At 46.4% G+C, this 27077-nt stretch overlaps 1 protein-coding gene across 4 annotated transcripts in view; it reads right to left on the bottom strand.

The window, feature by feature from the left end:
* Positions 1-3798: 3798 nt before the first annotated feature.
* The window catches only part of HIPK2 (homeodomain interacting protein kinase 2), a 165156-nt gene continuing 141877 nt past the window's right edge, over positions 3799-27077 (bottom strand). For 2 of the 4 annotated variants that reach the window (XM_035127475.3, XM_088652220.1), the window contains exons 10-15: positions 24182-24324; positions 21222-21401; positions 13675-13956; positions 7506-7753; positions 5867-6027; positions 3799-4812 (exon numbers count right to left, since the gene is read on the bottom strand). In XM_035127475.3, coding sequence (XP_034983366.1) covers positions 4348-4812; positions 5867-6027; positions 7506-7753; positions 13675-13956; positions 21222-21401; positions 24182-24324 — 1479 coding nt within the window. In that variant the 3' untranslated portion in view covers positions 3799-4347. The remainder of the gene's footprint in view (positions 4813-5866; positions 6028-7505; positions 7754-13674; positions 13957-21221; positions 21402-24181; positions 24325-27077) is intronic. The other 2 variants (XM_088652219.1, XM_088652221.1) reach the window with 1 other exon arrangement.

The following is a 27077-nucleotide window of genomic DNA, read 5'->3' as shown; positions in this document are numbered from 1 at the left end:
TCTCAAGACAAGGCCCCACAAGACCATTTAGAGCCAGCGCGTCTCATCACTTGAGGCGAAACAGGAACCACTTCCGCTGCAGCTGTGCTACCTGTCCTGCCTCTGGCAGAAGTAGTGGGCAGGCAGAGTGCCCACGGGGATGTTGCCTCAGGTGGTTTTGCCGCCTGAGGCAGCTGCTTCACTCCACCTCATGGGTGGGTCAGGCCTGAGACCATTAAATCCAGAGTCTTAACATCCCCACCGCTTTCAACCCGGTAATAAAGCCTTGCTTATTAAGTTCTTTGATATAAGAGAAATGCATCAAACATCAATTCCTATAATGCAAGGTCAGTCTACATGATTCCAGTATCCTTCTTAAATCCAGTTCTGAAGCTAGAAGTAGTTGTTTGGCTTGTGCCTAAAATAACACTCTTCTGAAATGTGAGGATATAACATAAAGGTATCAGAAACTGCAATGGTATGCCATTGTTTAACAGTCACAATATGGCACTGTTCAGACCTAATTTGGGGGGGGGGGAATGATTTGCTGCTATGTGAGTGAGGTGCAGAAAGCCTTGGGGGTTACACACACACTCTCCTTCCCTTCTTCTCTTTCATGCACCAGAAAAGGAGATTTAGATGCACATGTTTCAGATTTTAACCTATCCACAGTTCCTTGCTGTGTTCAAACTCAGGGAACTGAAGCTTGTTTAAGCTACAGTTAGCGAAAACAGGCCAAAATCAAACCATGGTTTCAGATCCTGGCTTGTTCTCACTGACCAGAGTTTCAACAAACCACAGCTTCCAGAGTTCAGACATGATAAGAGAATTGTGGTTAGCTTAAAACAGGAATGCTTCTGAGCAACTCCTTGCTTGTGTGGGGAAAAAAGCGAGAAGGGGGAAACTTGAGAGCCCAGCACTTGCCATAGCTCATTCACTTAGCAGCAAACCATGGTTTCCTGTTACAACTCAACTGGGTCTATAATCCTGCTTCTTCCTTCATGTGATCTAGACTACCGTAGTTTCTCAACCAGTTTCCCTGTTCCTCCCTTTCCCTGCAAATCCTACATGTGTAACAAGCATTCTGATGCCACTGACACAGGGGGGGGGAATCCTACTTAAATAACAACCATTCACCTATTAAGAGATAATAATAATAATAATAATAATAATAATAATAATAATAATAATAATAATAATACAAAGAAATGCATGTGCAAGAGTAAAACAAGAGTAAAACATAATTATAACACATTAAAATTAATAACAATCAAACAACAACAACATAACAAAGTTCTTCCTCTCAATGACACATGCACATGAAGCTTCCACTCTAGATGTGATAGGATAGGGGAGGAATGAAACGTGTAACACTGAGAAATTGGGGAGAATTATTTAATGGGATAGGAACTGGAAAGAGTTTTCGCCAGAATGTGAAAAGGTAAGGTGCATGAACCAATGAAAGATCAGACTAGGATTTACATTATGATGTTTAGTGGGGGGAAGGAAGAAAACAAGAAAACCATATGGTGCTCAGTTTTAAAAGAGAAAAAAGAGGGTTAATTTGAGGGTTTTGTCGTAGGAAAACAACTGTGTCCAACCAAGTATTCATGGTGAGAGCTCGTCCTCACTCCCTCCAGGCAAAACACGAGTGCCCGCTTCAAGATATTACAACTGTGCTTGTCTTTCTTGCCAACTTACCTCTTGAGAAACCTTTTCGCCTTTACCACTCCTGGGATCCCTCCCTCTTCTCTCAGCTAACTGACCTGCCATATCCCAACATCTTACCATATTGCCTAAACACTCCTTTGTCTGAAGTCACAAATACAGCTGTTGCGGTACTGAGCGGCTATGCAGGCAGACAGGCCTCAGACCACCGATACAAGTACATCTCCACAGGGAACAAACGACAACGACAACAATAATACTAAGCACTGACACAGCAGAAGCACCCACTTGCATTGGTGTAGCGTTTTACGGTTTCCTTCTAAACTTTGCTTCATGGTACAAAAGCTTCTCTTTGGAAATTTGATTTGTTTGTTTGTTTGTTTGTTTTAAAAGAGCGTTCAGATTATTCGGAGCTGAGGATACAGAGTCCAGATAGCAAACCTGAACAGTGATTAAAATAAAATATCCACTATACGAATGAGATGGTGGGGGGGATGAAGAAAGCACCACGTGAGCCACGATGCGTTTCATCACTGTGTCTCTAAGTCAGGCTTACCTCCAGCATTTCAATGGGCAAAGGACCTTCAGAACACACTGCCTAGAAGTGATCAACTCCCTTACCGCCAGGCATTGGGCTCAGGCCTCCTGCTAAGGTTGCGTAACCCAGTCCAAGGTAGTGCCAGTGGCTTTGCCCAAGTGCCACGTCTCCAGAAAAAAAAACAACTTCTGGAGCAAACCTGAGTCTGATGCTCTAGAAACAAGTCCTCCCAATTCTCTTATTTCTTTTCCCCTCACTGAAAGCATTCAAGTGAAAATATATATACAGTCTGTCCCAGCTAATCATCTCCCCCCCCCCACCTCCCCAGTCCAGACATAGGAATTTAACATGAGGTACTAAGTGTTTCTGATCCAAAGCAAGCCTGGCCCCACTCACCTACCCTCTTCTTATGTTTATGCTTTAGTAAGAATACTAAGCTGCAAAGACTAAGCATCCTGTCAGAAAGTTCAATCTGTAACTCCACCAACAAAACGGAACTATTTGGAAAGCTGCTTTCGGGCCTAAGAGCCAGCCTGGGTCCTTTCAAATTCCCATTTCCACCTCGCTCCAGTCAAATTCCACACCGCCCCTCTCCCTCGACCTTCGCAACTTACCCAATAAAGATGAAAATAAGAAGAAGAAGAATCAAAAAGTCTAGAAGAAGGAAAGCAACAATAAAGAACAGTCAAAAGAGGAAAAAAGAATCGAGATTAATTTCCAACCAGCCTCAGTCAGTTTCTAGGCGTACCAGTGGAAGTAAACCCTTAAAACTGCAACTATAGTTTGGTAAGGCACTACAAGGGAATGATGTAAAACTAAGACTGTGACAGTTTGCAATGGCTGTGCTGAGGACCACACCACAAGAGAAGGCAGCATCAAAGTGCGCCCATGCGCACATTCACACATACACACACTCTCTCACACACACTCACATATATACCTGGACAATCACATTTGTTACATGCCTATGTTATATCACTTTTTTGTGCAATCACATTGAGGAATAGTCTATTGGTATCATTGGAATTTAACACAAAGTAGAAAAAAGGGTGTTGTGTGTCATATAGTGCTACATTCTACCAAGGTCAAGCTAGAACTACTCCTACACTAACAGCCCAATCCTAAACACTTGGGTTTGTGTTATCTGCTCACAATACGGGGCAGCAATGTCACAGCAATGTTAGTGTGGCACCATGCTATGTGGCGCTGTGATGGGTTAGCTACCAAGCACAGTCCCAATGTATGCATTTATCTGCTGGAGCAGAGAACGTTAGGATTGGACTGCAAACGGTGAAGGGTTACCCAAAAGGAAAGAAAGAAAGAAATATTCCAGAGTAAAGAAGATGAGATTCTATTGTACATTATTAAATACGCTTTTCTTTTAAGAACAACAATTCTCAGGGATTTATCCAGGGTGCTTAAGAGTAAGAACAAATATCTCTATTGCCCCTGATTTCACCCAATAGTGTTTTCTGCTGTGTGTGTGTGAGTGTGTTTCTCTAACCTGCCTCTACTGCCAAGCCTGAGAATGAGGGAGCTGGAACAGTCCAAGCACCTCTCATCCTATGCTCACCCCCGCTCTGCTTTGTCCTCCCAACAGAAAACACATCACATTTTTCATTGTTCCTTTATTTTGGGTTACAGCAACCAGTGCAAATGACAAAAGCGATAACCCTTTTGAAATTCTGGATAAATCCCTAATTTGTATGCTTCTTGGTTTTAATTTAAAAATATATATATACCCAAACACCTATGAAACTTTGTATTAGGAGGTTTTGAACAGCAAATTCCTAAACGTAGTCAGATGAAAATAATCTGTAAAAGTTCTACTGGGGAAGTTATCCAAAAATGGGACCAGACAACGGTGGCCCCTTCCACCTTCTCCCACTACGTAGTTTGGTGCAGAATGTTTTTTTTTGTTTTTGTTTTTTTGATTTATCTTTTTTCTGTTCTTTTTCCTTTTTTAAATAAAAAGCGCAGGACTGGCATCGACTCGACTCTCCTTTCCGCTTCCTCAAAGTTTCATCTGTTCAAGTTTCGTTTGAGCCTCCCATTGCATTGTTTGCTCGCCTGCGGTGTCCTTCAAAACAAAAGCAGCCGTGTTTCCCTCTCAGCGGGAGCCGCTGTCGTTTCCCCATCTGCCGCCCTCTCATTCCAGCGTTTTAGATGTAAGGGTACTGGTTGACCTTGGTGGGGCTCAAGGGGTATCCAGTGTAGACGGAGGCTGGAGACGCACTGATATAGGTCTGGTGGGCGAACTGAGCCTGATACTGGCTTGGGTGGATTGTGGGCGATGGAAGGACGCGAGGGCCCATGCTGACGGGAACCTGGTGGACGATGCTGGCTGGGTACGTGGTGTGCTGGACAGTGTGGCGGGCCGACCCCTGGGAAGCCACCAAGTGGGCCACCGTCCCCGTAGAGCCCAGAGCCGCTGGAGCAGTGTATGTGTAGAGATGAGGCTGCGTGGGGAGGTGGGCAGCTGCAGCCGCGGCCAGGTGGGGGTGGACCGTACCGTGGCTGGGGCTGTTGTGTGGGAAGGAATAGGGTGCCTGAGCAATTGTCGGAGTGATGTAGGCTTGCTGCCGCCGGTGACTCCCTGTGCGATCTGTCGTGATGTGCTGCTGGGCCTGTTCAGAGAGGAGCGCCAACAAAACGAGGGTGAGGTTTTAATCGCCACAGTTCTCAAAACCCGCACAACAGCATGCTCTCGGGAGTCTTAAATCTCAACCTATTTTCTATCCCTGTCCATCATGCACATTTTCTGGATTTCTGGCTTCTTTGACAGTCACAATTTCTCTCCTGCCTGGCAAACTGCATTTCCCGCAATGCTGCAACCATTCACTGGTTCGATTCCTGCAAGGGATATCTGAAGTACCTGTATGAGTGCTCAATTCCTAGCTGGGATGCACGAGCACCCTGAAATTGTCTAAAGAGAGGCCCCAGCATTCAAGGTGGCAAGATGCTCTTCTTGGGAAGTGTTTTGGCCACTGTCGCCCTTGTCATTCTACCTGCCATCCCAAGCCCCTTGCCAGCAGCCGGTAAGATTTCTGGGCCTCACCAATGGTTGCAGGCACCTGAACTTGGCACTCACTTTCATGAACATCCTTTAAAAAGATACATTAGCTCTGTTCCCAACCTTACTTCCCAACTCTTGGGTAATCAAAAAAGCAGCAGCCTCAGGCTGAAGAACGAGGGAGGGGGAGAAGGAATGCAAGGGCTTCCCATTTCATCTGCTGAGAAACCCTCAAGTAGCAGCAACAATTCTGTCGAGCTACCTGAACTGTTTCCCTCCCACCCGGTTGTTGTAATAGTCACTTTAATTACAACTGGCTGGTTTCTTTCTTCCTCCACCCTCACCACCCTTTTTTCCCTTGCATGCCATGCCTTTTCAGAATGTAAGCCTAAGAGCAAGAAATGTCTTCCTCTTGCTTTGTTTTGGGGTTGTTGTATTTTCACGCCACTCTGGGAACACTTTCTTAGCTAAAGAGCATGGTGAAAATGCTTCAAATTAATAAAGAAGCCCTGCATTTGAAGCCAGATTAGCACAAAGAAATCTGCGAAAGCTGGTCTGAATGAAAACAAGCAGTCTCCTGTGGGTCATGCCGCTTCTTGGGCAGTCTTGGAAAGATTTTGCAGGAGCCTCCTGCCTGCCTGTTCTCTCTCCACACTCTCTTTGCTTACCTGGCTGAGATTAAGAGGCTGCTGCTGCTGGAAGTGTGGTCCTGGCCGCTGCTGCCTGTAGGCAATGGCTCCAGACGAGCTCCCTGAAGAGTGACCGCTGGTGGAGGTCACGATGCTGGAGGACTTCGACTTGTAGGAGGACGAGTGGTGACTGGTGGTGACTGCAGCAGGGGAAAGAGCATGCATTTATGGTGTCATGCATGCCTAATAGTCATCAGAAGCCATTATCTTAAGGCAGGCTTCCTCAACCTCGGCCCTCCAGATGTTTTGAGACTACAATTCCCATCGCCCCTGACCACTGGTCCTGCTAGCTAGGGATCATGGGAGTTGTAGGCCAAAAACATCTGGAGGGCCGAGTTTGAGGAAGCCTGTCTTAAGGCCATTCAAGACCTGAGGGGCAACTCTCTCCCAAGGCCATGCGTGGTGGTACCTGACACACTGAGCTGGTTCACACAACACACTAACCATGAGAGCATGCAAACTTCCGGAGAGGAGTCTGCAGCCACTATGCTCCCTCCCCAGGACTTTTTGCTGCTGCATGGTGGTAAGGTTTGACTTCCCACGCTGTGCTGTCAGGAACTCATGGCTGAGATCTCTCCTCACTAAACATGAGCCGTAGCCGAGAACAAACGTTGGGTACAGCTTGTGGATCATATGGAGAGAACTTTAAACACTATGAACTGCTAAGCCAAACCCCAGTTTAGCCTCTCACATCTGCAAATAAGGAGCAGGGAGAAGCAAAGCGTTTGCGAGCACCTTTCCAGGATGTCTGCGGTGGAGTCTGCTAGGCATGAAATAACTTCTAGGGACTCACTCCACCACCACCACCACCCAAAAAAAATGCCCCTGCAAAGTCCCTTGGTCTGTATAAAATGAAATATTTCTGTACCACCAAAACAGGAAACCTGTAGCCTCCCAGATGTTGTTGGACTCAAAGCTCAATCACCAATGACCATAGACTATGCTTGGGCTAATGAGAGCTGGAATCTGTGCAAGACTGTTGGACATTGTTCTTGTTGGTTTCAGAGGGATTTAATGTATTGCTATTGTATCTTATTTTTACTTGTTTGGTACACCTCTTTGATATGTCTGAACGGAGAGTGGTATTCTTTAAATTCTAAATAGTATTAGGAACAACAACAGCAACAACAACATCTGAAGGACTGCAGGTCCCCCACTCCTGCTGTATGACATGAACAAAATGCAGCAAACCTGCTAATAATGGCCAAGCAGGGATTTGAAAGCACTGAAGACAGATCCTGAAGCAGAAGGGATTCTTCTCTAGGGTAGTGGTTCACAACCATTTCCCCCCCACTTGAAAATTGCTGAGGATCTTGGTGGAGCAATTAATGGCATTTCTGCCTGTTGCAACACTCGTAGTGTGCTGTGCTGTGCTACATGCTGCACAATGTTTCTTTCATTGTGATGGAATTGAAATTGCAACACAATAAAATATGACAGAAGGAATAAAAGCAGCAATAAAAGGACAATTAAAAAGCAATATGAATATTTAATCCAGTGGATCTACCATCTCCCGTCTTCAACCGCAAATCCACAGGCTCGCTGTGGAACTGCTGAATGAAGTGGGAACTCCTATTCTAAGGCCTTTGCTTTACACTGAGAGATGTCGCCAACCTACCTGGTACCAAGTTATCACATTCTACTAACACCTCGCTGGCCTGCGTTTTCAGTGGCGGCACGATGATCGTCCGGGGGTTGCCGTTGCAATGCGTTTCCGGTGCTGCCTTCGTGTCGTAGCTGTTTCCGTTGTTGTTCCCTCCTCGGTGCTGCACTGCATAGGGGCTGTTGTTGCCGGAGGAATCAGAGTAGGGGGAGTCATGCACAGTTACACAGCTGATGACATTTTTCCTTTGCTTAGACAGGGGGCTGCAAAACAAAACCAGGCCCTTCCCGCATTAGGCTTCCGCTTGCGCCAGTGCATAAATGCAAACTCAGGCTGTCCTTTCAATGGCGGCACTTAACATTTATTACAGTCTCTTTATTTTGAAGACTTGTGGCACACACACACACACACCAGCTTTTAACCTAATGACTCTCAAAATGCGAATACATCTCAGAGCTGAGGTAATCAATGTGGTGCCCTCCAGAAGCTGTTGGACTACAACTCCCATGACCCCACGCTGACTGGGGCTGATGGGAGTTGGAGGCCAACATCTGGAGGGCAGGACATTGGCTACCCCGAACTTAGACCAAATGTTGATTACAGGTAGGTAGCCGTGTTGGTCTGCCGTAGTCGAAACAAAATAAAAAAAATTCCTTCCAGTAATACCTTAGAGACGAACTAAGTTTATTGGTATGAGCTTTCGTGTGCATCTCAGTGTATCTGAAGAAGTGTGCATGCATGCACACGAAAGCTCAAACCAATAACAAACTTATCCCTCATTTTCTGCTTCTACATTCACTGTGTTGCCCCTCTCCCTAGGTTAGCGTGAACTCAGAAAGGCTAAGCAGTTATTCAAGCTAACCTGCCTGCAACGATGTGAAAGAAATTATGAGAAACTAGCATCAACCTCCCTTGTGTCGTGCTAGAAGTTTGTGACAGAAAATGCATCGGCCTTTTTGGACTCACGCTACTCTTTGTGCCGAACGACACTGAGAATTTCCCACAGAACACCTTCCACATTTCCACCTACATTAGAGAGTGGGCGACTGTGCAGAAATTTGCTCAAATGGCTCATCTTCTGAAAGACACACACACACAAGCCTGACTACAGAAAACAGCAGCGGTGTTTTGCCAATTGCATTACGTTGTTATAGCAACTGCAATTTTTGTAAAATGATGACAAGAAACAGATCGTGTATATAAAGAACTTGGCAATTAGGTATGTTGGCGGAAGCCATTTCACGGGGAGGCAAACACTGTAAAGAATCCAAATGGGGTTTCCCCGAAGCTCTTCAGCACTAAATTTCCGTATTCCCTCCATGCCTTTTGCTGCTGTACTAAAAGGCTTAGTGTGATTATATATATATATATATATATATATATATATATATATATATATATATATATATAGCTCAAGGGAGGCTGCATTTTTGTTGAACTTTTAGTTAGTTGCTTGTTACATTTATATTCTGCCCCCCTTTTTTGCCAAGGCAGTTCACAATTAAAAATATTAATGAATAGCGCTTAATAACCTCAGGCTGCCTTCAGGAGCTGATGGCAGCAATTCCGTAGCCTGGGATTCCTGGCTTCTGCCTTCCCTCAGGGAACACAGGCCTTAAGTAGCCTCAAGGAAGGAGGGGGAGGTTTCTGCCTTCCCTCACGGCACATGGGGCTTTCTTAATTAGACCTAGGTAGCCCCAATAATTACCTCAGACCTTTGATGGTCCCTTCATGTGCTCCCTGGCCTGGGTTCCCTGGCATCTGCGTTTCCTCAGGACACAGGGCTTAAGGAACCCCAAGGAAGGTGGGGCCCACATGGCAAACTGTAATTTTAAGTTGTTTAAAACTGTTTTTAACCATTGTGTTTTTTATTGTTGTAACTCACTCTGGGACCTTAGGATGGAGGGAAGGGAAATAATAATAATAATAATAATAATAATAATAATAATAATAATAATAATAATTGTAACTGCAGTGTCCACATTGGTTGGGAGAATTTGAGTACAGAACCACTGTAAATCTAGAAATGTCACTGCATTAAAGGTGGCACTCTCAGCTCCTGGGGTAATAAGAGAAAAAGGTTGCGAATGTCCACAGTAGAGGAACAGTAGTTAAAAATCAAAACATTGTCAACGCATTGGACAGGTCTACTGGCTACCAGAACCAGTGTTCAGAGATGATGGGGAGTTGTAGTTCAAAAACAGCTCGAGACCCAAGTTGGGGAAACCCTGTTCTAGAGGGAGCTGCTAGCTATTTGCAGCTGTCAGAAGTAACCCAAAGGCTCAAACCTACACTCTACACTGACAAAGTGGATTTGCTTTCCCATGCCAGCCGCTTTCCTGAATTTGCAGAGATAAAACAACAGGACCTTTCTTGTGTTCCTTGTCTCTCATCCAACGTCGGGGAAGGAACCCTTGCAACCCTGCAAGGAATTTATTCAAGCTCTGTATATAAATGCCAAATTTATTGAAAGAGGTTTGGGCTCTGTGTTAGCAAGGCGTCTTGGGTGCTGTTGTTTTATAGGCTGTGTATATTGGTTAAAACTCTTAATTGAATTTCGTGGAATTCTAGATGGAATTCTATTTTTGCTTTATTGTAATTTGATGCTTGTGTTCACTGCTTGGGTCCTGGTTCGGGTTAATAAGCAGGGTCGAGATTTGTTATGTAAATAAACAAAAGTCAAGGAGTGCCCTTCCACACATCTCCTGAAAGGGCAGGGAAGGCTCTGCCCTTAACTGTGCTCACTCATCCATTCTAAGAGATTGTGGGGAAATTATCGATGAAGACCTTGCTGTCCTTTTTATAAGACTGCTGTAATCCTCAACTTTTACATTTCGCTTTCTAAGTTAGGCTAAGCTTTCTCTTCTGAAGAAATAACATACAGAGTTTTCAATCACGGCATACTGGTGAAAACCTCAAAACCAGGCACCCTCAAACTGCAGCCCTCCAGATGTTTTGGCCTACAACTCCCATTATCCCTAGCTAACAGGACCAGTGGTCGGGGAAGATGGGAATTGTAGTCCAAAACATCTGGAGGGCCGAAGTTTGGGGATGCCTGCTCTAAACTGAAAGCCTAGTAACACATTAGGGATGTGGCGCTATGATAATATCACTTGAACAGCCAGCGCCTGTTGTTTCCCGGGTCATTTATTTGGGCAAGAAACTGAACTATGCACTTGGGCCTTGGCTAATTTTTAAAATTCATCTAATATAAATTCCGCAGTATATATGATCTTCAGTTCCACACACGTATCCATTGTCTCCAGGAGGTGGCACTCTTTCATTACGTTACACTCGAAGGCCCCTGGGTTTCTTCTTGCATTGCTTGCTGTTGCTCATATCATGAGAATTGACAGCAAGGGTAAAACGCCTATTGATTTAAAAACTGTTACACAAAATGCATGCATAAAAATAGCGGATCGAAATCCAGCCTCTTCAGCACAATCCTATATGTTTAGTTTGGAGCAAGTTCCAATGTGTTCAATGGACCTATTCACAAGTAAGTGTACATATAATCTGGCACACACTTAGCTGGGAATAAACTATACTGACTATAATGGGATTTACTTTGAATAAATATGATTGGGTTGCACTGTTAGCAAACAAGTCATTTTTCTTAACCTTTTAAAAATGCTCCACGTATCTCATTCTTATGTCACAGTAAACCATGGTTTACCATGCACGTTCAGATTACTCTTGCTTTGCTCCTCCCCGAGTGCAAGTGGGAGCAACAAACCACCACCCCTCACTTAGCATTTCATGCAAACTGGGGGTGATGGGTTAATTCACTTCAAACAAACCAGTTTGTTCTTGACTTAACAACCATGGTTTGCCTGAGTGAAACAAACAATGACCTCCACTTCAGACATAACACTAAGCTAGAGATCATACTGGGGACCAGCAAAGCAGGATCACTCTTTGCCTTTACAGTAAAGCATTAACTATGCTTTACCATAACTTGGGAACTGGGCTGTTTTCATTTACAGCTTGATTCTATGCCTGCTTAGATGGAGGTGTGTCCCACTAAATTCAATGGGGCTTACTTCCTAATAAGTACACTTTAGGGTTGCCATCCAAGAAAAGACTATGCATTCAGAAAATCTTGGAACAGGACTCGATATTGTGCATCTACATTGTTATTTCAACGTGAGAAATTCTTCCCATATTGCGTGGCATTTGCCTGCATCCTTATTTATAATAGATTGTTTTTGATATGGAACAAACGTAGCCATATGAGCATCATCATTATGAAACCCAAAATTAAGATTTTCCTGTCCCTGTAGCGACATTTGGCATGCTTGACATTGTTGCAAGCCAGGGCCTAAAGGCCTGATCTTGATCCCATCTGGAGACTGAATTAATTTTCCAGGCACTCAAAGTATGTCCAGGATATTAATACAGTGACTTTGGGTTATTTCTGGAGCAAATTGGGGTGGGGGGTGGGGTGGGGAGAGAAAGAACTAATCCCTAATTATCTCTGAATAGGTTTCACAGCCACCAAGCAGCACTGTGCACTGCCTCTATGCATAACAGCCTAACCTAAACTGTAGAGCCTTCAGAACGCTGACATAGCTAAATGTTTACTGAACATAAATAATTAGGGTTTCAGAGTGTTAGTTTTTCAGAATAATGGAACTTTCAGACTAATGGAACTTTCCATAACATGGTTGTTTGTTCATACATCATGATTCTGAGGCACCCCAAATGCGTGGAACAGAGGACTATCTGTATCCAATTAGAGACACACACAAAAACCACAGCCTTATAAAATGCAACGCATCAATGCACTAGTCCAGTGACTTGTGTGTGCTGTTATGAATATGAATTGGATGCATGAGAATTCTATCGAATCCAAGTCCACATTTGTTTGTTTATTAGTATTATGATTTCACATTTTTATTTCATCCTTCCTCCTTGGATCCCCCACCACACTTACTCTCACAACAACCCTGTGAGGCAGGTTAGACTGAGAAACAGTCAGTTTTGAACTCAGGTCTCCTTGCTCCAAGTCCAAAATACTTCAGCCACCACCCAACATGTTCGCATAGAAAAAAATACTCAAGGTTGGCATGTTCCATTGAAATGAATGGGGAGGCAGTATTGGATAGGGGAGCGCCTGTGTGCAGGGGAGCCCCAATGCCTGGAATAGATCACTAGATCAAGACGTTTAATCTCAACCCACTCTTTACAGGCTTAATCTTGGCCACCAATTTCTATTGCATTTAGTGCCTTTTCCCATTCTGATATGAAAATGTGCATTTCTTCTCCCAGGAAGACCATTATGACAAGAGGGAAATTACCCTGGCCCCATCCAGGAGCCAGAGAAACTGCACGGAGCTATCTTCCCACCTCAATGGGAAGTTATAAAGTCCTTGTAAACATGGGCATAGCCAAGGTGGGGCAGGGAGGGGCAGTTGGCCCCCTTCAAAATCAATAGAAATCCATAGCTAATGGAGGTTCTGCCCCCCCCCCCCAACACAAATCCTGCCTACGCCCATGTTTGTAAATGCCTGAGTTGGGAAACTCAGTGTCTGACTTTCATTCTCCCTGTCTTCCCTCCTAATCCCTTTTCCTTTTGTGTCATGTCTTTTTGCCCATCTTATTGCTCATAATTGTAAGCAGATCTGGGAGCCTTTTTGGCTGAACAGTGGAGTGAAAAAACCCACACATTAAATTAATAAAGTAAAAAAACAAATAGTTTTAGCATTTGACGTGTTTCACTAGATGTATGGTTAACCTATGAAATGTGTTTTGTAAGGTATAGTAAAGAGCAGGAACATAATGGGCCTTTCACAGCTAGCACACATCAGTGAATTTGCTCTGGGTCCAGCAGGAGCCCTGCCTAACTATGAAAATTTCCACCTTTAAAACAATTTTAAGAGCTACAATTCTTAAAGAGTTCCCTGTGCAGAGCGATTGCTTGTTAAACCACTCTGGGAATTGTAGGTCTGGGGCTGCCTAAGAGCTCTTGGCACACTCAAAGAACTACAGCTCCCAGAATTCTCGGGGGAAGCCATATAACCGTTTAAAGCACTTTAAATGGATTCCAATGTGTGATGTGAATGTAGCCATGGTCTGACGGACCAGAGTTCTAAACTTCTCGCTTCCTCTCTCTTGCACAGGCCTGCACATACGTGAGGACAATGTACCCACTCCCCAGCAAACGCGCCTTATGCCTCCTCACCTGGTGGGTGCATGTTTCTGCTCCTCCTCCTCGTCTGTGTCACTGCTGATCGTGATAACGCTGACGGCGGGGCTGGGTGTGTCGGGGATGACAATTGTCTGCCGCTGCCTCTCCCGTGTGGTACTGGAAGCCCCATCACCCCACCCACAGGTGACAGAGGTGCTGCAGGCGGGGCTGTTGTGCACCATGGCGCAGCGAGGGGGGGTGTTCTCCTTTACTCGCTTAGACCGCTGTGGGGAGCTGACCGTCTGAGACGAGGACACCTCGAAGTTGGATATATTTCTGAAAAGAGCCGAAGAGATATTTACATGCATATAGTTCCACTGCTGCAGTGTTTTCTTCTCCACTTCTAGGTTATGTACAGCACAGTCGCATGCATGAGAAACACAGAAATCTCCTATATACAGCGTTAGGCCACTGGCCCACACCTGCAGGTGAGGCAGTGGATGTGCTGGACTGTCATTTTGCCTGGGTAATGGGCTGGATGAGAGCCAGCAAACTGAAGGTCAATCCAGATAAAACAGAGGCACTATTTGTGGGTGGTTCCCTGGATCGGATGAATGGGAGCAGGCACGTAGCTTTGGGGTTTTTCTGAATCCTTTGCTGCCGCTTGAGGCTCAGGGGGCCTCAGTAGCACCTTTCATCCACACCAGCTGGTGGTCCAGCTGTGCCTCTATCTGGACAGGGATAACCTAACTCTGCTCTGGTAACCTCTAGGTTAGGTAAAGGTGAAGGGGTCCCTGACCATCAGGTCCTGTCGTGTCCGACTCTGGGGTTGCGGCGCTCATCTCGCTCTATAGGCCGAGGGAGCCGGCGTTTGTCCGCAGACAGCTTCCGGGTCATGTGGCCAGCATGACAAAGCTGCTTCTGGCGAACCAGAGCAGCACACGGAAACGCTGTTTACCTTCCCACTGGAGCGGTCCCTATTTATCTACTTGCACTTTGATGTGCTTTCGAACTGCTAGGTTGGCAGGAGCTGGGACCAAGCAACAGGAGCTCACCCCGTTGCAGGGATTCGAACCGCCGACCTTCTGATCAGCAAGCCCTAGACTCTGTGGTTTAACCCACAGTGCCACCTGGGTCCCCTCTAACCTCTAGGTTAGATTACACCAATGCATTATATACATAGGGCTGCCTCTGAAGTTTGGAAACTTCAGGTGGTGTAGAATTCAGCAGCCTGGTTGCTCACCGGGGCAAGAGAGTTTGAGCATATTACACCAACTCAAAGTGCTGGTTTTGACCTAAAAATCCTAAAACAGCTAAGGACTGCAATACTGCAAGGACCTCCTCTCTCCATATGAACCTACCCAGACCCCGAGATCATCCTCTGAGGCTTTTCTTCATGTGCCTCCTCCTCAAGAGGTCTGCAGGATGGCAACATGAGAACGGGCCTCTTCTGCAGTGACTCCCCGCTTGTGGAATGCTCTCCCCAGGAAGTTTCGCCTGGTGCATTCATTATACATCTTTAGGGGAAACATTTCTCTTAAACCAAGCATTTGGCTGATTAACATTCTACGGCTTTTTCTACGGTGTTTGTGGGAGGGAAGTTACTGGTTTGTGTTTGTTTTATTATGTATTTTGTGTTCTCGTTTTGTATTTTTATGTTGCAAACCGCCCTGTGATCTTCGGATGAAGCGGGGGGGGGGGATATAAATTTAATAGATGATGATGATGATACTGGCAATTGCTCACAGTTGCATAGGCCAGAGATCCTAGGCATTACTGTTATTATTGCTGGTATTGGTCCCTCTAACAGCAAAACATTACAAGTATTCAAAGCAAGTCAAGTTTTGGTTCTGGAGGAAACACTCTGCAGCCAGGCTTTGTTTGAATTTTCAGTTCAGTCTGAGAGTGAACAAAGGGAGTAGCTGGAATGTACCGTGTTTCCCCTTTTTTAAGACACCGTCTTATAACATTTTTTTCTCAAAAAAACACAGGGTGGCTTACTTTTGGTGGGATGTCTTATTTTTTTTTATTACCGATACAGTTTTTACGGTACACACACATCCCCATGCGTGGGGAGGGAGGGAGGAAGGAGAAAGCCAGCCATCTGCCACCGACAAGAGATGGCAAACAAGCTGCCATCTGTGGGCAAACACTCCCCCATATCGGACCCCAGTGGCTGTCAAGGAAAGGGGGCTTTCCTCTCCCTCACCCCTGGAGATGGCGAGGAAGGAGCAACACCACGCTTCTCCCAGGATGCAGCGACTGGTGGCTCCTTTCGAGGGTGCTTGTGCAGGGGAACTTCACAGGAGTTTTTGCTTCCCGCGCCTCATAGCGCCCATCTCTCAACATGTCGCCTTTAACGGCACCCAAAATCAGTGCCGCTTTCCCTCGCAGCCAAGCCAGAAATTAAGGAGAGGGTTTTTGCAGTTGCCTTTGCAGCTGCAGGCATCTTCTCTAATGTGTCTTAGACCTCGGGAAACTTTGTTGCCAAGGGAGCGCCCCAACCAAACTCCATGCAACCTTTCCCCTCCCCGCCCCCTGACGCCCCTTTCTCTCCAGATCCGTGATCTGAGCACCCCTGACCCCTTCCCCCTCCCCAGGGGAGCGCGCGCCGGGGGTAGGGAGGGAGAAGGGGAAGCGCGAGCCCTTCCTTAGTGCTTCAGCCTTGAGGACTCTCGCTGGGCGCCTCCGTCAGCAGCGGGCTGTGCTCGGGTCTGCCGGGAGATGGCCCGCCAGGCCGGGACTCATCGAGGCCGCCCTCCGGTGTCGCCCCTTCGCTCCGTGCCTGGCCCCTCCCGCAGGGCTGGAGCTCGCCCTGGGCTCGCCGGGCGGCGCGTTCGCAGTGCCTCTGCAGCAGCGGCAGTAGCGGCTCTTCCTCGTGCTCTTTCCCCAAGGCTCCCGCAGGCAGGATGGTTGCCATAGCCCGGCAGCCCTCGGCGGGCCGCGGGGCAGGTCCGTAGCTGGTGCGGGGTGGTGCCCTTTGCTGCGATCGGGAGCTGGAGGCGCCGGGCGCTGCGCTGCGCCGCGCCATGTGCCCACGCGCCCCTCTTCCTCTCACTCTCTATGGACGGGGGAGCGGGGGGGCGGCCCCGGGGTGCCCGGCTCGGAGAGCCCCAACCGGGCCGTGGAGAGCTCAAGAACATAGAGAACAAGCAGAAAATGCTGGAGACGCAGCGGCGCCGAAACGAGGAGCTGGGCTCACTGCTTCTTCCAGGGAGACTTTACAGTGTCTTCCTGCGGCAGAGGGGCTGCCCGCCACCGGGACCGCTGCCCTCAGGGAGACAAGAAACAGGGTCCTCTTAAATGGCGTTTTAAAACGCCATTTTCTTCCCCGTGCTTGCCGCCTCCGCTGCGTCGGAGTGCTGCAGAACAGCTGACTGGAGCATGGCTTCACAACTGAGCGCGCTCCTGCAGTGCCGGCTGCAAGGAGTGACTCTGTGAGTGGAGGTGCCTGTGGGGGTTGGTTTCCGCGGTGTGGAAGTATGTCTTATTTTCGGGGTATGTCTTATATTTCTCAAATGCTTTAAAACCCTGCCATGGCTTACTTTATGACTACGTCTTAAAAAGGGGGAAACACGGTATCAAAAGGAGGGAATTATGGACATATCACACTGCACTGAGTCCTTTGCATAACAAATGACTGCACAGTAGCATTCATGGTGCTTGTTGAATACCAATGAGAAATATAGAGCATTCTTCTCTCAAAAGAAGCATATCACTCATTGGGTTACAATAATGCAAAGTAGAGGACTCGGGAATCGCACAGTCTGCAGGGGCCTGGCCTCCCCTCCCACTTCCCTGTGTAAACACTACAGATATGTAGGAAGGGGGGGGTGTTTTGGTAGCCTGAAATGTGCTAGGAGAGCATGTTCCCCTTTTCATTAACTAACCAGGTCTTTGCAGCCTCTGCTCTCCATTTCACATGGGCACAGAAGACTGGAATGCACCCAAAGTAAACGAAACAAGGGCAGCAGAGAAAGGAGAAGGATTTAAAGCAGCAGATTTGTATGGAGACAGAGACTGGCTGTAAATTCATTACAGGTCCTCTGGCCTTGGCCAGGGCAGAGCAGAAATGCACACTTCTGTGTTCTGCAAAGTGCAGATCCATTTCAACTCCACTCTTTCCCATGCTATTAAGAGGGATTTTAGTGTTCATTAAAAGCAATGTTTGGACAGATACGTCGATTAAATTCCACCCACAAAAGAGGCACAGCGTAGTCATGCAAATGGCTCAAACACCTGCCATGACAATGTGCCTCAACACCCACTTGGGAGGAGTTTCATTCAGTCTTGGGAGTGCCCAGACATTTCACCCATGCAGTTATATCTGCAGTGTCACAGGGCAGAACCTGGCTTGTGTTTTGCAGTGCAGGGAGCCAAACTAAGGGATCTGGCCAACTCTCTCACAATTTCTCCTCTTACGGATATTTGCATTTGTGGGAAATAACAACAGCCACCCTTCCAGTATTATCCTTGCACCCAGCAGTCACCTGTTGCCAAGCACGACTTAATGCATTAATTTAATGTTAAGTGTTTATAATCCACATTTCAACAAGGAGTTCCCAAAGCAATAAGATCATAAATACTGTAAACAAGTATGTTAAAAACACGGCATCTATATAATAATCCAATAAATGCAGCAGCAGAAATAAGATACAGGCTGCATTTGCACATAGCATAGATTATTAATAGTGGAGAACAATCACATCTCTGATGGTAACGAAACCTGAAGCAAGGTTCATTACTGGACCTCAGGGTATGGGCAGACATATTTATTGACTAATTAAATATCCATTCCTACCCTTCCTCCCGAATAAGCTACAGAACAGGGATGAGGAACCTGTGACTCTCCAGCTGCCATTGGACAGCAACTCCCATCTTTTCCCTGGTCATTGGGCACGCTTGCTAGGAATGATAGGAATTACAGTTCCGCAACATCTGGAGGGCCAAAGGGTTCTCACACCTGGACTACAACCTCTATCATCCTTGGCCACTGGTTATGCTGGCTGGGGATACTAGAGGTTCCCCATCCATGTTATAGACTGGGGCAGAGGAAAAACTGAGACCTTTCTCACTCATTCTGTCAAAAAACATAGATCAACCATATAAAGACAGAGGCAGAGTATTCTCACAATTCACTGGCAATCGCGATATTTCATCTATAATAGAAGGGGGCATAATTTTGAGGTTGAGGCAAGCCTGTCTTGATGCAGCGAGACTGCGGTGCTTTCATATACTCATATTTTATCTTATTTTAAAAAATTAGAGGTTCTCTCCAGCACAGGAGAGGGGAAGTGCACAGCAAAATGGCGTCATGGCCACAAAGCAATCACAATAGGAATGGATGTGTTAACTGGGTGAACGATCTCATTTCCCCACTTATAAGACTGAAGGTATCCAGGGGGTATTTCATAGCGTGGGTAATGGCTTCTGTTTGTTGGAATGTCACTAAAATCCCATCTCCTCAGAAGCCTATTCCTAGTAGCAAGGAAAGGTAAAGGACCCCTGGATGGTTAAGTCCAGTCAAAGACAACTACGGGGTGCAGCGCTCATCTTACTTTCTGGCCGAGGGAGCTGGCATTTGTCCACAGACAGCTTTCCAGGTCATGTGGTCAGCATGACTAAACCGCTTCTGGTGCAAAGGGACACTTTGACGGAAACCAGAGCACACGGAAAAGCCATTTACCTTCCTGCCACAGCGGCACCTATTTATCTACTTGCACTGGCGTGCTTTCAAACTGCTAGGTTGGCAGAAGCTGGGACAGAGCAATGGGAGCTCATCCCATAGTGCGGATTCGAACTGCCAACCTTCCGATCAGCAAGCCCAAGAGGATCAGTGGTTTAGATCACAGAGCCACCTGTGTCCCTAGTAGCGTTTGAGTTTATACCACCAATTTAATCAAGGAAAGAAAGGAAAACAAATAATTAGCATTAGCAGAATACCCTTGAAATTGCAAGATACTGGTGACTTCCAAGTGTCATTCATCTGCGGTAGTTTGTACAATCCATTGACGTGTCTGCTTCTTATGAATGATATGATCATCTCAAACATAAGGCATAAGCCATCCTCTGCCATCACACTGTCTATATTTAACTTGATCTGCTCTCTGTGTGTGTATGTCTGTGCATATGTGTACAAACACACACACACACACACACACACACACACACACACACACACACACACTCGCTGAAGCAGAAACAACAGGCCTTTAAAAGTGGTTCAATATTCTCCTATTTTGCCAAGACATCACTTTATGGGTTTAAACAGGTCCAATTGCATAGGCTTCTGTTTGGAGTGGCTTTCAAACTTCCTCATGGGAAACAGAGCAGAACCTTCTGCAGTGCAGGTGGAGTATGCTAATACTTAATACTCAAGTCCCATCAGAGAAATTCTAAGCCAGAGGGAAGGAAAAGCTGCTGCACCATTTGTCCTCTTGTCAGTCCCCTGTCCCTCTGTGGCCATTTGAAAAAAGGTGGCACACCAGAAACTGTAACTGGAGCAAGTGGGATCTGAAGCAAAATACCTCGGGGTTCTACTGAGGTAGGGGTTCCAAAAATTTTTTCCATACATCTGCAAACCTTAGGGTTCTACTGAGCAAGCTGGTTTTTAAAATTAAAAATATATATATTATTATTTTGCAAATCCACTTTGCAGCATTTGACAATTTCCTTTCAGACCTATTGCTTTGTCCATAAATAAGAATTACAGCAGCCTAAAGGGATGCCGGTGGCGCTGTGGGTTAAACCACTGAGCCTAGGGCTTGCCGATCAGAAGGTCGGCAGTTCGAAACCCCGCGACGGGGTGAGCTCCTGTTGCTCGGTCCCAGCTCCTGCCAACCTAGCAGTTCGAAAGCACGTAAAAGTGCAAGTAGATAAATAGGTGCCACTACAGCGGGAAGGTAAATGGTGTTTCCGTGTGCTGCTCTGGTTCACCAGAAACAGCTTTGTCATGCTGGCCACATGACCTGGAAGCTGTACGCTGGCTCCCTCGGCCAGTAAAGCGAGATGAGCGCCGCAACCCCAGAGTCGGTCACGACTGGACCTAATGGTCAGGGGTCCCTTTACTTTTACCCAGAGCAGTGCCACCTCTTACTTTTATTTGTATATTGCCCTCCATCCGTAGATTCCAGGTGCACAACACAAAAATGCAAGGTGAAAACACACACACACACACACACACACACAACACATAATGAAAACAAGAGCAAATCAATAAGGCCCACTCAACCCCGTTCCCACAGCACATTTATTTCCATGTTTTGGTAAAGGCATCCTGATGTGCAGCAGGGTGGTGTGTGAGGCGCCTTTACTGAGGGGGAAGAGGAAGCAGATGGATTTAGGAGGGTCAGCAGCCCCATTCCTGATCTGGTCCAGGGATAGGGAATCTGTGTCCCTCCAGATGTTGCTGGACTCCAACTCCAACCAATCCTGACCATTGATCATCCTGGCTGGAACGGATGGGAGTTAGGAGTCGCAGCAACATCTGGAGGACCACAGGGCTCCCATCCCTGACCTAGTCTCTCATCTTAACCAAAGCGAACAGAAGATACCTTCCTTGTCTCCCTCCTTTATATCCTCCCCACCTTTCCAGTGCATACCTTGCTGATGACTGGTGTTGCTTACTCTTCCGAGAGGAGGTGGTGCTGGTTGGCTGTTGCCTCATGACGTGAGCGACACCCACGTTTAAGGGCTGGGCTGCTGGAAGGGTGACGTGACTTGCTAAAAGTGCCGGCTGTTGCATGATGGGATTGTAGTGGCTTCCGTGAGCGTGTGTGCTCCTGCGAGAAAAGCGGAGAGGAAGGCGTTTTGCACATTTCGAGAAGAATGCTCATGAACAAATGACAAACACAACAGCATCCCAGAAAGCTCAATGTAAGGTATTTCAGCGCTGGCATCAGGCTTTTTCGGAAGTCGAACGGAATCTGTTCCGGAAGTCCATTCGACTTCCAAAATGTTCGGAAACCAAAGTGCGGCTTGTGATTGGCTGCAGGAAGCTCCTGTAGCCAATCAGAAGATGTGGAAGCCCCGCTAGACGTTCGGCTTCCCAAAATATTCACAAACCAGAAGTCACTTCTGGGTTTGCGGCATTTGTGAGCCAAAAAACTCGACTTGCAAGGTGTTCAGGATCCAAGGTACAACTGTACTGACTTGACCAATGGCTCACATGAAGTTTGGCCACAGGCTAGTACTCTTTTCAGGAAGAGGTACTGCTCAGTGCTGCAGGTAGGTAAGTTTAGGTTCTTAACAGCCTAAGGCTGGGGAGCGAATTGCGGGCTCTTTAGACGGCAACATGTTTTCTTTCACTTACTGCAACATGTGGCAGGCAGCCCTGCTGCATATGGGGCCCAGCCTGCTCGTTCTGCTGCATGGGTCCCTGAACATCACCCCCAAAGTTCTGCCCCAATGGCCCCACTGACACAGCCTCTTGCACTGCCACAGTTCCTTTGATGCCCATTCGCATTACAAGGGCAAGGACTATTTCTGACAATAGATAGAGCAGAGGGAAGACAGCAACGTGGGAGGGATACCAGGGGAGGGGCGGAACTCCACCAGAATTCCATCTGCCTGCTGCAAGTTGCAAGCTCCCATTATTCGCCTTGGCACAAAGGCTTCAAAGAGGGCAATAAATAAGTATCAACTTCCCTCCGCGATTCCATGGAAGCAGTTAGCGATCCAAGAACAAAACTGCAGAGAGCTTCTGCAGCGTGCCGACATACAGAGGAGAGTCGTCCCTATACAGCTTTTAAGAAGCATTTAATGGGGGAAGCAAGCAAGAGGAAGCTCAAAGATCATAAAAGGGCTGCTGCTGGTTGCTCTTTCTGAGAAGTCATTTTGCTACAAGCACAGAGGCTCAGGAAGCACTCCAGGAGAAACGGTGGCTTTTATTAATGCCTTATTCTTAGCCTCTTGCAAAGATCAGTTGGGTGCCCGTGCCGGGTAGGAGAGGCAGTGCCAGCCATCTTAATGTTTTGTCTGCAAAACTATATTAATCGGTTTGTTTAATATAGTAATGCATCCCACAGTGTGTGACTTGTCAGAAATAACCTTTTCATTTCATTTCTTATTCTTTTTTTAAGAGTTTACGTGCATGTTGACCCCAGCCCATGAGAGCTGATCATTTGTTATCTATTCCCATATTCAATACTTGGCTTACAGCATGTTAAGGTAGCAACAGGTTGAAGGCTGTTATGCACAAGCTTTCCAAATAAGCACCACAAACACTGCTTTTCTGCAGTTAGCTGAAAGCGTAATTAAAATGGAAGTTCCGCTCAAGCTCTTAATATAGTAATATATTATCCAATACCTTCCTTGCCCATTACTATTATGATTATTCACAAGTTAAGTTCCACTCAGCAAAGATCCCCAGCAACATTAATTAAAAGCTTCCTCTTTGCAGGTCCTGCCTACTTTATAGCGGCTACTTGCTGACTGCAGCTGGAGGATTTGTGATGAAGAACCTCTTGAATAGCCTATCTTAACTGCCCCAGAGTCAGTTTCTGTACCCACATGAAGGATTGATTACCAATTTCTTCTAATTGCTATTTCTTTTTCTTAAACAATAAAATAGACTCATTCTCTTCACATTCCCCCACTCCATTACTCTCCAATGAATTATGCCCAACATCTCAGAATTATTCCCAAAATATGGCAACACACTGGACATATCACTCTAGTTGTGGCATAGTCAATGTTGAGCAGAGGTGGGCAAGCAAAGCACTACTAAGGCTTTTAAGGGCTCGTGTGCCTTTAATTAAACATTTTCTGTTTGCTGGTCTTGCCCAGGCAGGTTGGTGCCACACCTGTGTTATTGTTGCAAAAAGATTTGCCAAAAATCAGGCCTGAAGAGATACAAGACACTCCTGAAAACATTGCAATAAAACAAAACCAAGAAGTTTGTCACTAGGTCGCTACATAAAAAGAGAGCAAACAAATTTCAGGGAAAAGGGCTAGTGTAGAATTAACTTTAATACGGTTCCCTGGGACAAAAAGTGGGGAAGAAATCAGAAGAGTTCAAGGTTCTTTTTGACCAGGGATGACTTTTTCACACAAGGTTATGGTCTTCGGCCTAGAAGACCCTGGAGTGAATCTTGCAATTTTCAAAGCAGTTTTTTTTATGGGAAACAACTTTTATATTTAAAATGTTATACATACACAGTAGCAAAGGGTGGGGTGGTGGCACTTAGCTGACCTTCCTGCAGTGGAGTCACTGTTGGTTATCAGGAGGGAGAGTGGTAGGGAAAAGAGGCAAGGAGGTTGACATTGTGTCAGCGTGCCAGCAAGAGCAATATACTGGCTCCTGCTGGTGTGTTTGCACAGTGCCAATGTCCTCAATGCATTGCCCCTCTCCCTCTCTGTAAGCAGCAGCAACTCCACTGTCAGGAGGTTGGGTAAACATCACCACATCCTGCCATTCACTACCATGCATACGAAACAAGCACCCTGGAGTTACGTGCTTAGCTCATGGAGCCATTATGCAATGAAGATGGGATCACAGATACTGAGGCTCTCACAAAGTTGGTACCTTACAGACAAGACACAAGTTCTCTTTCCTGTTTACCTCCAATCTGCCAGGGGCTGGGTTCCTGCCATGGTCTCCGGAATTACAGCTGCATGCTGGACTGAGGTGTGGGCGGCTACCCCAGTCAGCTGTTGCCAAGCTGGGGGGAGCAGGATCTGCTGAGTACCGCTAGGCCAGGCTTGCTGTAGAACAGAACGATCACAAAATTCAGTGCCAACCCGTACTTTTTTTTAGAAGCATGTTACAAACTATACCGCACAGAACAGATTCAATATAAGTTGGCAGGGGGAAAAATCCCATGTACTGTAACTAATTCAAAGGCAACAAGCGTAGCTTGGACAAGGCAAAGAGCAGCATGGTATAAAGTCGAGAGGACGTCAACCCAACTTTAAACCAAGGTCTTTTCAAAGACAGCTGTGAAGACAAAATTGCTGGTATTAAAAGCTTAAGTACAAATGCACATTTCTTATCTGTTGCAGTGGAAGCAGCATAATCCTAGGCAATAGGACTTACTCTCTTGTAGGGGCTGCAATGCTAAGCAGACTTACTTTGGAAGTAAGCTCTATTGAACTTAGTTAGCACAGAATCAGGCCGCAAAGGGTGTTTAGGGTTGCACTCCGACCTTAAAGACTGTGTTCAATGGGGCTTACGTTTGGGAAAGTATATACGGCACTGGATTTCACATGCACACTTACTAGAGAATATGCTTCACTGAACCCAATAGGACTTACTCCCAGGTAAGTGTGCACACAAAATTGCAGCTATTCACCCTAGCAGGCTTACACAGGAAGCCATACACCTTGACTCAGAAGTCTAACTGAGTTCAAAGGGAGCTGGATCCAAAGAAATTGTGCACAGGACCAGGCTACAATAACATAAGAAAAGCCTGCTGGATCAGGCCAAGGGCCCATCTAGCCCAACACCCTGTTCTCACGGTGGCAGCTCAGATGCCCGTGGCAAACCCTCAAGCACAACGGCACTCTCCCCTCCTGTGGTTTCCAGCAACTGGTATTCAGAAGCATTACTGCCTCTGACCGTGGATCACTCCTGAGTGATCAAGTTATCTTGCATAGGCGCAGACTCTTGAGCGGGATATTTGAGATGTTACAGTTTGACTTCGCCCCCGGAAGGCGCACACTTCCATTGTCTCCCAAGCCAGATGGATGCCAACCAATACCATGCGCCATTTGACATCAGTGACAAAAAAAATGCTGTGGGGACTTTTAAAGTACAGTAATATATAGTAAAATTCCATCAAACTGGTGGGAAGTCCTCTTTTCTTTTGGTATTTTCTAAACTGGTGCTGTTGTTGTTGTTGTTTAGTCGTTTAGTCGTGTCCGACTCTTCGTGACCCCATGGACCATAGCACCCCAGGCACTCCTGTCTTGCTAGGCAGTGGCAAGGCCTGTTCCATGTGAGCAGCCGCACTGCCATGTAAGCATAATTCTGCACAGACGGTCACCTAAGACATGCACAAGTGTCATCTTGCTCAAATGACTCAATTTTGGAGTCATATTATATTTTACAAGTAGGTCACATTCAGATTCCCCCTGCATGACACGGCAGGGCAACTTAATCCTTTCTGAGAACAGATTTAAGAAATGCATGTGCTAAAAGATTTGCTTGCTCCTGGAAACCAAGGGTGGCAGCTTAACACCCACAGCTGTGAGCACTCAACACTCCGAAGGCCTAAATTCTGCACAAAAGCACTTTGGATTTTACGCTCAAAAATAATAAATAATTTGTTTCAGGCGTTCAAGAATTGGGAGTAGGCTTTCCCCCTAGCATTTGCATGGAAAAAGGTTAACTGGGAGAATCCAGACCACTGGTTTGACTGGGGCACCATCCATTTCCATGGCTAAGCACTGATTTTGTCCTCAGATAGCCACATAAAGACTTGATCCTATGCATGCTTACTCAGGAATTAGCCCCACTGGGTTCGGCCTGATCCTACGCACACTGACCTGGAAGTAGTGTTGCCAGACTCAATAGAGGACAGGACTTCTGTGCCTTTAATTGCCCTGCTCTCTTTTGAGTCCGGAAACTTTAAAGAGAAACCAGCAGACCCTTTGCTTGGAAATTAAAAAAAGGGTCTGTTGGTTTCTCTTTAAGGTTTCCAGACTCAAAAGAGAGCAGGGCAATTAAAGGCACAGAAGTCCTGTCCTCTATTGAGTCTGGCAACCCTATCTGGAAGTCAGCTTCCCTTAAAATCAGCAGGACTTGCTTCTGAGTGAATATGTAGAGCAGACATAGGGAACCTGTGGCCCTTTGAATGTTATTAGACTACAACTCCCATCAGCCCTGGCCCTTGAGTTTGCTGGCTTAGGGTGATGGGAGTTCAACAACATTTAGAGGGCCACACGGTCCTCACCCAGGTGCATAGTCTGCATGGCTGCCTATGTGTTTCTATCCAATGGTCAGCCCTAACATTAGGCAAAGTACGGTGACCACCTCGGGGAGCTGACTCCAGGCATCATGAAAGGGTAGCACATTGTTATTCATTTGTTTTTATTATTATGCTTTTACTGACAAGCGACTTTCTCTCTCAAAGTACCAACATAACTTGGCTGGTCTTGGGTACTAAGCATCCTCACAGGGAGGAGAGGCATTGGCTGCTCTGCCTCTGGCAGCAAAATGCCATTGTGGGCAGCATGGTAGGGTGCAGATGTTTACCTGACCTCCTGGCAGGTGAGCTGCTGCTACTTACCAGGAGGGGTGAAGCAGCAGTGAGGTCCACAACGTTCAAACACACTGGCTGAATGAAGCTGGCACTGCTGCTGGTGTGTTTTGCATTACGCTGCCCTCCCTACCACCTCATTCCTCCCCTACTTGTTAAGTAGCCATGATTCACCTGCTGGGAGGTCAGGTAAGTGTCTCTGCCTTACCATACCATCTGTGACTGGCCAAATGTACTGAGCTGGCATTAGCCTACATC

This window comes from Zootoca vivipara, chromosome 9 (genome assembly GCF_965207765.1).
Source record: "Zootoca vivipara chromosome 9, rZooViv2.hap1.1, whole genome shotgun sequence".
Classification (NCBI taxonomy): Eukaryota; Metazoa; Chordata; class Lepidosauria; order Squamata; family Lacertidae; genus Zootoca; species Zootoca vivipara.
The sequence above is the reverse complement of the archived record's forward strand: the minus strand, read 5'-3'. Positions and strand labels throughout refer to the sequence as shown.